The sequence below is a fragment of the Elephas maximus genome, chromosome 11 (assembly GCF_024166365.1).
Source record: "Elephas maximus indicus isolate mEleMax1 chromosome 11, mEleMax1 primary haplotype, whole genome shotgun sequence".
Lineage (NCBI taxonomy): Eukaryota > Metazoa > Chordata > Mammalia > Proboscidea > Elephantidae > Elephas > Elephas maximus.
The window spans coordinates 71,966,439-71,978,228 of NC_064829.1; the positions used below are offsets into that span (position 1 = coordinate 71,966,439).

The window sequence follows — 11,790 nt, forward strand, 5'->3', positions numbered from 1 at the left end:
TAGGACCCACTTGCTGGTATTGCCTTACTTTTATGAACAGGTACAGGGACTGAGGTCCCATGAAGGAGATAAAAATGTGCAGATAGTTTTGCACAAATTTGCTTTATTGATGTTCAACTTGTTTGTGCAAGAATGACAGGTATGGAGCTGTTTTCTGCAAGGCTGTGAAGGTGAGTAGTCTAGTGGGAAAATATCTGGTCTAGCTAAGCTTGTGCATTTCAGGAACTTTTCTACAAAAATTCCTGGATGAGGAGTGCTTTAAAGTATGGAAATTAAGAGCACAAAGATCCAATCCTTTCTGCTCTGTTTTTCTAGAACAATTACGGTTCATTTTTAAATGTACACAAATCATAGTGAGACAGCTGTGAACCATTTGTTGAAAGGAATAATAAATCTTCTATTCATTAGAATCCAAAGCTACTGTGAATTCTCCCCTCCAGCATTCACTCATTTCTCAGAAATTCTGATAAGGGTATGTGATTTTCCATGAAGCGGTGTGCTCAGACACTTCAATTCATAAAATGTAATAACTGAACTTGAGATATTATTTGTATCTTCAAGTGATAGTCTAACATTGTTTTTCCTTCTATTCTCAGGCAGGGCTCGGCATACACAATGGGTTCCCTCAGCACAACAAATGTTGAATTTTGCCTTGATGTGTTCAAAGAGCTGAATAGTAACAACGTAGGAGAAAACATTTTCTTTTCCCCTCTGAGTCTGCTTTATGCCCTGAGTATGATTCTCCTTGGTGCCAGAAGAAACAGTGCAGAGCAAATGGAAAAGGTACGGAATGCAGCAAAGATTTCCGCAAACCAAAAAAAACTCATCGCTGTTGATTTGATTCCGACTCATAGTGACCCTATAAGACAGAGTAGAACTGCCCCATAAGGTTTCCAAGGCTGTTATCTTTATGGGAGCAGATTGCCACATCTTTCTTCCACAGAGTGACCAGCTGCAGACCTTTCAGTTAGCAGCCCAGTGCTTAACCACTGCTCCACCAGGGCTCCAAAGATTTCTCCATAGCCTAGACGTCTTTCATTCTCTCCTTATGGGTCAGTGAAATCACTTGCATTTTTATACTATGGAAATGGCCATCTTGTGGAAGATAAAATACATTTGAGCAAATCGTATTTCTTAAAAATGGATAATGGTTTAAATAATGCAATTACATAGTCTCTTACTTGCTGTCAGTAGTACCACAAATGAATCTCTGCAGTTTGCTTTTGGAGTTCCTCCTCTCATGATTGAAATGTGATAGAGAACACATGTGTGGCCCTAGTCTTGTCCTCTGCAGTTAAATTATAATAAAACTTAATGACTTATATTTATAGGACATTTTAAAAGTTATCAAGTTCTTTATTTGGTAAATATTCATTATTACATTTAAACTTTATAACAACTCTGCATGGGAGGTAGGGATTCTAACCCTATTTTATGGATGGGAAAACTGAGACTCACAGAAGAAGGCTTTCAGGTTACATAGACTGATATCCTGTGATATTTCCATTATATATATTTTTATTGCTGTAGAAAGTCAAGAAACATGTCACTAAGCAAATCTTAGGATGCTTACAAATCTTATAATTTTTGTCCTTTACTTCTTTATTCTATGTCTCAATGTACTTTCATGATTTTCTTGCACTTAGAATAGATATTGTGCTGGGAAACCATGTAATGTCTTACATGGCCCCAGGTGGGCACTGTCCTAGGTAATGACCTGAGAACAACTGGAGAGGGACAGGAGAGTCTAGTGGATAAGAGCCTAGTCCCTGGAGCCTGACAGACAATGGCCTGGGACAAGCCGCTTAAGCTCTCTTGACCGCAATTTCCCTGACTATAAAATGAAGGTAATAGCACCTACTTATAAAGTGGTTGGGAGGGTTATATAATATACGACACGTAAAAGCTTAGTTCAGGACTTGGAACATAACATTATGCAATGCTAGTTATTAGCATTGGTCTTTATCTGAAGTGGAAAAACGGATACTTGTAACTGTTAACCTTTGTAGACTGGATATTGCCTTTGATGTCAATTGATCCCTCTTTCTTTTTCTAGGTGCTTCACTTTAATCATGTTGTAGAATCATTAAATCCAGAGTTTAAGGACTCATCTAAGGTATGATAATGTCACAGCTGAGCTGTCAAATGGTGTTTAACCTAAGAACCCCAAGAAATAATAGCTCAGGGGTTGAGTGGAGTCTCTGGTTGCCCCTTAAGGGAGCTAGCAATGTCTCCTCTTGTCTCCTCCTTTAATCTTCCTGATAATCACTACAGCCTACAGAGTTTACTATAATGATAATAATAACAATAATAAAGTCCTCCAGATTTCATTACCTTATTTATTGCCACCCTTACTCAAATGTTTCTGTTCTTTTTTTGGCTACCATGTTGAGTCTGCCATCCTCATCTATGCAGTATCGGATCTTTTTCAGTATAGTGAAGGGAACTGAAATAAGACTTTGATGATTTGACACACAATTACATACCTGGAAAACAAGGTCTGATGTTCCCAACCCACAAGATTTGGAACTATAGTCCCTATTTCTTTCCAGTAGGAGGATTCCTTCTGACATAAAAATTATATAGAATTCCCACATGAAAAGAGCTGTATGTTTGACTGTTATTAATTGAAAAAAGTATACAAATGTATATAGAGTCACAGAACACTACTTTCCAAAACAGAATTTATTATTTGGAGATTAAGGCCTACAGTTTGGCAACTATTGCTTTAGGAGATATAGGCATACCCTATAATGTCCATGAATTCTCAGCCATCTTTTAAAATTCATCAAAGGTGAATGCATAGTAGAATTGAGATCACTGAGGGACAGGTGTGTGTGTAAGGTCAGTTCAATGCAGCTGTGCAGAGTTTCATTAAGCCGAAACATTGAAAAGAGTGTGACCGAGAAGAGAAATGCACAAAGGCACAAGAAAACTTGGATTATCACCCTGAATGCCCCACTAAACCAAACCAAACCAAACCCAACCCAACCCAACCCAACCCAACCCAACCCAACCCAACCCAACCCAACCCAACCCATTGCCTTCGAGTCGATTCCAACTCATAGCAGCCCTATAGGACAGAGTAGAACTGCCCCATAGGGTTTCCAAGGAGAGGCTGGTAGATTTGAACTGTGGACCTTTTGGTTAGCAGCTGAGCTCCTAACCACTATGCCACCAGGGCTCCGAATACCCCCACTAGGATGTCCTTGTTTATGTCAACTTCTGTGTTTGAGTTATGCTAGCTATTACTTTAAGGTCAAAAAGTGCATGTGTCTTTTACAATAGTTTATGAGTCTACATACAGTTTGCAACCAGAAATCATGGAGTGACAAGACTGTTGTGCTAGAGAAAGCCTACAGAAGAAAAATGCTTTGAAACTACTCAAATCCTTGTTTATTAGTACTTGCTGCCCTTTTATTCAGAGGCAACACCTTGCTGTCTAGATATTGTTTTACCTTATTAATAACTCTACAATGGCAAGAACTCAAGCAATTTAATGCGTCATTTTTTGTCTACTGATGCTTCAGTGTAGCCAAGCTGGAAGAATTCATTCAGAGTTGGGAGCCTTATTCTCTCAAATCAAGCAGCCAAACTCTAACTATACCCTCAGCATTGCCAACAGACTTTATGGGACAAAGATGATGGCATTCCATCAGGTAAGCCCGTCTGGAATGGAGGCCAACAGCTTTCTTGGCACCCTCTGAATTTCACACCATAAAATCAATGAAGGGTGGGAAGAGTCACACAGTACTCATCTTTAAGAGTATGAACTTGAGCTGACTCAGAGTTTCAGTGAAATAGTTTTACCAACTCCCATTTAAAGTTGTGAAATGTTACATAAAAATTCACTTCTGAAAACTCCTCAAAGTTGTCTCTGAACCAAGGTGAGAGATGAAGCACAAAACAAAGTAGGTAAGAATTATCCCTTATGGACCAGAGGAAAAGTGAAATACATTTCTCATCTATTCTTTAAATGTCTTTAATGCTGGAGTATCAAGGGGTAATGAAAAGCACACTGAACGGGGAGCCAAGAGACCTGAGTTGCATTCCCAATTAGACATATGACTTTGGGGAAGTTAGTCCCTTTCTGTAGAATGTGAGGTTTAGATTAGTTCTTCCTAGTTCTAAAATTCCAATACTATGCATGCCATTTCCCAAGAGTGCTGTAACATATCATTTTATTAAGTGCCTACTATGTTTTTTTTTTTTTTTTTTTTTTTTATGTGCCAATCATGGCACTTAACACTTTATAGGAATCATCTCATACAGTCCTTACATAGTTCTGAGATACAGGTATACCGTTGACGTCAAGTAAATTCTGACTCAAAGCGACACTGTAGAACAGGGTAGAACTTCTCCGTAGGGTTTCCAAGGAGTGGCTGGTGGATTCAAACTGCCGACCTTTTGGTTAGCACCGTAGCTCTTAAGCACTGCACCACCAGAGCTCCATACAGGTACACAATTGCCATTAATACTGTAAATAGGGAAGCAAAAAGTCAACTTGACAAAAGTCTTAGAGATAATTAAGGGACCAGAGAGATTTGATCCTATCCAGGTTCCTGTTTGTGTACGTGTGTGTGTGTGAGAGAGAGAGAGAACTTAATGATTTAAATGATAGCTCTATTAAATACCACATTCCAATGGTAAGAGTCTCACTCAGCCAGTTTGTCTGTGCCTCTCAATGTTGGAGTCTAACCAATGAGGGATTTTGAAAATGTATTCTTTAAACTTCAAAAATTTTTAAAAAACTTATTTTGCTGCTGTTGAGAATATACACAGCAAAACATACATGGATTCAACAGTTTCTACATTATACAGTTCAGTGACATTGATTCTTGGAGTTGAGCCAGCTTCCTCTTTTTAATTGCCACATGATCCTGCTGTAACTGAGGTGAGATTGAGTTCAGCCTAGGACAAGAACCTCCCTGAATCATCCTGAGGCCCACGTTTTGCTCTTAGTGAAGGTTTGCTTTTATTCTATACTGGATTTAGGCATAAAAGAACCCATTTGGGGAAATGGCAAACCAAACAGCAGGCAGCCATTGCCATACCCACTATAGTTCTAAGTTTCATATCATCCTGCTTAGTTCATGTCTTAGAGGGTTGCTGTGAGTTGGCATTGACTCAACAGCAACAATTTGGTTTTGTTTTGGTTAGCTCTGTGTTGCGCTATCGTCCTCTCTTTTACAGCAATATTTAACCTGTTCTGAGAAATTGTATCAAGCCCAGCTGCAAACTGTTGATTTTGAACACGCCCCGGAAGAAACAAGGAAAACCATTAATGCTTGGGTTGAAAGTAAAACCAATGGTAAGGATAAGTCACTCACCCACAAAAGTGTCTCCTTTTTCTGTGTGGTGTTGGTTAACTTCTTGAGTAAATGCTAACAGGGAAACTGGGTGAAGTCCAGAGCCTGACACAGGCAGATCAACAATTAAGGAAATGGAGGAATATTTTAGTTTGAATAACATTTAATCTATAGAATAATTTGATGAACAAAGACATCTTTACAGTATTTATCTTCATAAAAATTCATTCCATGACTATGAAATTCACCTCTATTTCTTTAGACCCTCCTTAATTTCTTTCAGTAACATTTTGTATTTCTCTCTGTTGGAGTCTTGTATATCTTTTGATAAATTGTTTGAGGCATTTGCTGAATTTTAGCTGACATCTATTTCAAACTTTACTTGTTGGTATATAAATGTATAATTTACTTTTGCGTGCTAACGTTGCAGAATTCACTCGACAATTCTAGGTTAGCTTTAGATTATTTTAGATTTCTATACACACATTCATCTTCCTTCTTAGACTTTTTGGTTTTTGTTCCCCCTTGTCTTTTCGACTAGGATCTTCATTTGGCTAGAAATGGTGATATTGGGATCTTTGTGTTGTGTCTAGTTTCTGAACTTCGGGAAAAGGTTTCTAATAATTCATCATTAAGAATAAAGTTTGCCTCAGGTGTTTTTATGAATACACTTTTTCAGATTAAGGAAATTTCCTTCTATTTCTAGTTTGCCAATAATTTTGGCACAAATAACTACCACTTTTTAAAACTGCATCCAATGGCCTGAAGGAGTAGTCCTTTTAGGTATCTTGATCTAAAGATTTCCCCTCCATCTTTTTTTTTTTTCCTTTCCCTCCATAGAATATTTGTTGAAGATAACAAGTATTTGTCCTGCCAACCTCTGATTAGAAATAACTACATGTTCCCTATTCTTTGAAATAAATTTAATTTGACAAGGACAAGCTCTATAGCCAGCAGATGGAGCCCTTCAGGCATTTCAAATTTACAACAAGGCTTACAGAAGCAATGGACTTTCCGGAGCCACAGAGGGTGGATGAACCCCTGAAGTTATTGCCCTGAGATAATCTTTAAATCTTAAACCAAACCTATCCCCTGAAGTCTTCTTAAAACCCAACAATAGTTTAGCTTAACTAGTAAAGAGTGTCTGCCTTGCTCATTGTGGTCTTTTAAGATCTAGGCACTGGGTTTTGTATATGCAATCAAAACGACAAAGCAACTGAAAGATGAGATAGGAACCTTAGGGGGCAGTGAGTTTATGTTAATGGGGGAGAAACAACTCAGAAAAGGAAGAGGAGAATGGTTGTAAGACTTGGAGAATGTAATCAGTGTCACTGAATTGGACATGTAGAAACTGTTGAATTGATGTATGTTTTGCTGTGTGTATTTTCAACAACAACAACAAAGCTATGGCTCCAAGTGTCCTGTGACTATTCAACTCTCTATCATCAGTAAGTTGAAATACAAATTGAATGATCTTTTCTTCTTCTTTTTTTAATACAAGGAAAAATCATGAACCTCTTTGCAAAGGGCACAATTGACCCTTCTTCTGTAATGGTCTTGGTGAATGCCATATATTTCAAAGGACAGTGGCAAAATAAATTTCAGGAAAGAAAAACAATTAAAACCCCTTTTCAGCTAAGTGAGGTAAGGATTTTATGTTTTGACTGATGACAAATTTTTTATTTAAGGACAACTTAGAAAGTTTTAGCAAAAGTGCCGGTCAGGGTTACAGTAAACCAAAAATCCAAACTTGTTGCCATTGAGTTAATGTTGACTCATGTGACCCCGTGTGTTACAGAGTAGAGCTGCTCCATAGGGTTTCCTTGGCTGTAATCCACTTCCCACCCCACAGGCTGTAATCTTTACAGAGGCATTTTGCCATGCCTTTCTTCCACAGCACAACTGGGTGAGTTTGAACCACTAACCTTTAGGTTACTAGTTAAGCAGAAACTGTGCTGCTGCTGGCTCCATTAATTATGTTCTCTATCAATTTTCATTTTTCCCCTAGGAAGTGACAGTAACTTTACTCACAGGGTATCTAGCTGGAGCCTTTGGACATTGGGGTTCACTGGCAGAGGAGATATCCTGTTTTTTTTTCTTACTGTTCAACTATCTATGCATTCTTTCTGTATATTCTGCCATTAATTTCTCTAGCAACACAACAAAGCTATGTGAATTATTTTTCTTTTAGAGAGTCTCTAACTGGATTAAAAAAGAAAATGATCCTATGATGCCATTTTCCCACATAAATCATTTTAGCTAGAAATCCTGGCTTTGTTTTGGGGAAGCCCAAGTTATCTGTGGAGCCCTGGTGGCACAGTGGTTAAGATCTATGTAGAGCTACAGTGAGCTATGGCTGCTAACCAGAAGGCCAGCAGTTCAAATCCACGAGCTGCTCCTTGGAAACCCTATTCGGCTGCTCTGCTCTGTCCTATAGTGTCGCTATGAGTTGGAATTGATTCAACGGCAATAGGTTTAAGTAGTCTATGGGAATTAGAATTCTTTAGGCTTGAACCATGACTTTTTTAAAAATAAAATGTGATAACCTTTGTAAGAAGAAAGTCATAAAGGATGTACTCAGTAGTTTATTTTACCCATGGCTTTAGAGTGTTAATGCAGATAGTCGTGTTATTGTCATGGATTGAATTATGTACCCCCCCCCACCCACCAAAAATGTGTGTATTAACTTGCTTAGGCTCTGATTCCCAGTATTCTGTGGTTGTCCTCCATTTTGTGATTGTAATTTTATGTTAAAGAGGTTTAGGGTGAGATTGTAACACCCTTATGCAGGTCACATCCCTCAAGAGATAAAAGGAAAGGGAAGCAAGCTGAGAGGGGGGAACCTCCTACCACCAAGAAAGCAGTGCCGGGAGCAGATTGTGTCCTTTGGAGACACGGTCCCTGCATGGAGAAGCTTGTAGTCCAGGGGAAGATTGATAAGAAGGCCAACAGAGAGAGAGAAAGCCTTCCCCTGGAGCTGACACCCTGAATCTGGACTTGTAACCTACTAGACTGTGAGAGAATAAATTCCTCTTTGTTAAAGCCATCCACCTGTGGTATTTCTGTTATAGCAGCACAAAAAAAAAAAAAAAATTTTTTTTCTTTTTTTTCTAGATGACTAAGACAGTTATGTATAGGTGCACGTACACACTTCTTTGCTGTACCCAGTAATTAAAACTTTTTGTTTTTAATAGGGAAAAAGCGTGATTGTGGAAATGATGTGTCAAACTGGCATATTTAAACTGGCTTCCATAAAGAAACCGCAGATACAGGTGCTTGAGCTGCCCTTTGTCAACAACAGACTCAGCATGATCATTCTGCTTCCAGTAGGCACAGCTAAACTAGAACAGGTAAGATGCTGAAACCACTTACAGGTAGCTAAAGCGATGCACACTATCTCTCCAGTGCCTTTAGTATAGTCCGTCTCTGATTCAGCCATGCCTGGGCTTAGCAGTGTTGCCCTAGGGACTATGAGGGGAAGTGGGGAGGGAAATATACGGTCCCTGCCCTTGAAGACAATGTGTTTAGGGAGAACAAGTTATTCTTGTGTGAAGAAAAAGACACATGAAAGCAGAAGTGGCAAGCTGTTCACATTTATGAACACATGCATGTGCAGAAAGTCTACAAACACACCCACATATTGGTTCTCTGACACTTGGAAAACATCTTTCTGTAGTTAACAGAATTCTAGCGCTGGTTGAGTTCCCAGTCCACAGAAATCTGATAAGCCCTCTTAATTTCAGAGGCAGTATTTCTTATCCAGTTGTAACAGGCTTTTGTGGGCTACCCACCCTTTTTAGCATCCTGGTTTTGTGGGAAAATGAGTTTCACAGCCCTTGAGAAGAGGTGTGGTGGTGACAGGAGTCTGGGTCTAACGCCTTCTCCCTGGCTGCAGCCGTTTTATTATGAAATAGAGAGGAGGAGTAGCCAATAGAAAAGAGGAGGTGTGTGAAATGCCAGCTTTCTCTTTCAGCTAGGTAGGATAAAGAAAGGGGTGGAATGGAACTATTCACATGGAGAGTTATCAAAAGGATCAGCATCTAATGCAGAGACCTGTGTGTTTGACTTGCCGGGGCTCATCTATGTTTCGTCTCCTAGATTGAAAAACAGCTGAACCTGAAGACATTTCAGGAATGGACCAGTTCTTCCAATATGCTGGAAAGAGAAGTTGAAGTTCATATTCCCCGATTCAAACTTGAAATCAAGTATGAGCTAAATTCTCTGTTGAAATCACTAGGGATGACAGATATCTTTGACCCGATCAAAGCTGATCTTTCTGGTATGTCATCAGCCAAGAACCTGTATTTATCAAAGGTCATACACAAATCATATGTGGATGTCAACGAGGAGGGTACTGAGGCTGCGGCTGCCACTGGGGACCTCATAGTAGTAAAAAGATTCCCCATCCGAACTCAGTTCATGGCCAATCGCCCCTTTCTCTTCTTCATAAGGCACATTCATACGAACATGATTCTTTTTTGTGGCAAGCTTGCCTCTCCATAAACAAATGGGGTTGGGCAAGGCTCAGAGTCACAGAGGAGGTGCAGGGGCAAAGAGCCAAACAACCAATTTATTCTCATTTGAACCTCACATATCTGTGCCTCAGTTTGCTCATCTGAAAAATGGGTCTAGGATCTCCTCTGACTTATTCTATAAATTGGTGAACTCTAGATTATGGTAACCGTGGGAAAAGGTACATTTACTCAAAAGGCTTTTGTGGCTTTCTTATATTGGGGCCTCATCTGAGGACGCTCTCGGTGACATGATCAAGGCAATCAAAAAAAAGTTTAAAGGATAATAGTTTCTTGACGCATATATGTCGTGAGATCTTGAATAAGCAATCCAGTCTGCCTTCAGAAGGCCAGGTTGAAAGTTTCCACTTTAGATGGATTAAAAAAAAAATCATTATTTTGTTTTTATATGTAAATATAACATCTTGAATTTTAGTTTAAAATTCTGTATCGACTATAATAAATGTATGAAATTCCTTAATCTCTTTGAAGGTTTTTAATGCATGTATAAAAGGAGACTTTGAATAAAAAAAAAGCCTAATTTGGTGACTTCGTCTCATACTTTTCACATGTTATCAGGAGAGACCAGTCCCTGAAGAAGGACATCATACTTGGTAGAGGGTCAGTGAAGACGAAGACCCTCAATGAGATGGATTGACGCAGTGGCTGCAACAAGGGGCTCAAGCATAACAATTGTGAGGATGACTCAGGACCAGGCAGTGTTTGGTTCTTGTTATACATAGGGTCCCTATGAGTCAGAAGCTGATGATGGCAACTTAGTCAACATTTTAGAAGAACTTTTGGCCAAACCTTTGTCAGGCCCTAAATCGAATAACAGCTCTTTTCTCTTTTATAACGCAGTAAGTAAAAATCAAGAACAGCAAAAGATAGAAATCAATCAGAAGATTTTTATTTTAAAGAAAGCCCCTTATTTTCTACTTACGATAACATGAAGTGTAATTAGATAACTGTGGTCTTAATACATTTGCTGCCTGTTCAGTGCCCTGAGGCTTTCATTCTGAACTCTCAGGTCTGAGCCAAGCAGAGCAGCTGCACAATTCACCCATCCCAGAACCCCATCCCCGAACAGGCAGCCCAAGGCCCGCCCATTACTTCCCTCCTGAAGGGATAGGCCGCCCTCTTTTATGATTGACACAACAGCCAGTGACATCCTTGCCTTCCCCATCCGCATACTGTAGGATGAGGCTTACTATATTCTTTAATTAAGACATTATAAAGTAGCAGACAAGACAAAATAAAACAAAACAAACAAACCAAAACCGTTGCCATCAAGTTCGACTCATAGCAACCATATAGGACAGAGTAGAACTGCCCCATAGGGGTCCAAGGAGCTGCTGGTTGGATTCAACAGCTGACCTTTCGCTTAGCATCCGTAGTCTCAATCACTGCGCCACCAGGGCTCAGCAATAATCTCCTATCAAAGTATAAGAGTGAAGATGATCTCCTTACATTGTTGTTGTTAGCTTCCTTCTAGTTGACCCTCCCTCCCCTGACTCAATGCAACTCCATGCACAGCGTGATCTGACCCTTGTGATTCATAGGTATCCTTATAATAACGTTTAAAATTGCCTTGCAAGACTGGCCTAAGTCTTGCTACACATGTGCTCTTAATGAGCATCTGCCAGACCCGTTCCTCACGAGGCAAAAAAGCTGTGAAGTCGCCTTGGCCTGCTTCACAGGATAATCCAAGTGTTCCTGGCAAAGTGGATTTAGTGGTGGTAACAGGGAGCGACATAAAGAAACTATGGTGGATCTAGAAAAAAGTCAGAGTGGTTTCCCAGCATCTAATTTTCCACCTTAAACATCCTGAAGAGATAACAGATGAAGACCAGTCAGTCAGTGCCAGGTCTTTGTTTGTGGCACCTAGCGTGGTCCAGGCCCCTGGTTGGTTCAAATGGTTTGTGCTTAACTACTAACCTATAAGTTGGCAGTTCAACCCACCCAGCTGC

At 39.7% G+C, this 11,790-nt stretch overlaps 1 protein-coding gene across 2 annotated transcripts; it reads left to right on the plus strand.

The window, feature by feature from the left end:
- The first annotated feature begins 615 nt into the window (after positions 1 to 615).
- LOC126085183 (serpin B11-like) lies at positions 616 to 9,812 on the plus strand. 2 transcript variants are annotated; one of them, XM_049900273.1, is made up of 7 exons: positions 616 to 783; positions 2,057 to 2,116; positions 3,531 to 3,659; positions 5,194 to 5,311; positions 6,811 to 6,953; positions 8,504 to 8,659; positions 9,408 to 9,812. In XM_049900273.1, exons 1-7 carry the CDS (start codon positions 616 to 618, stop codon positions 9,810 to 9,812), a joined length of 1,179 nt encoding a protein of 392 aa, XP_049756230.1. The 2 variants fall into 2 exon arrangements, with proteins under 2 accessions (XP_049756230.1, XP_049756231.1); XM_049900274.1 differs by lacking the exons at positions 5,194 to 5,311; positions 6,811 to 6,953.
- Positions 9,813 to 11,790: the final 1,978 nt, after the last annotated feature.

What these genes read in the sequence shown, in the direction of transcription:
- LOC126085183 (XM_049900273.1), top strand. Translation starts at nt 616, where the DNA reads ATGGGTTCCCTCAGCACAACAAATGTTGAATTTTGCCTTGATGTGTTC. An exon ending in GGTTGAAAGTAAAACCAATG is followed by an intron (nt 5,312 to 6,810) that starts GTAAGGATAAGT and finishes TTTTAATACAAG; the next exon opens with GAAAAATCATGAACCTCTTT. An exon ending in CCCCTTTTCAGCTAAGTGAG is followed by an intron (nt 6,954 to 8,503) that starts GTAAGGATTTTA and finishes TGTTTTTAATAG; the next exon opens with GGAAAAAGCGTGATTGTGGA.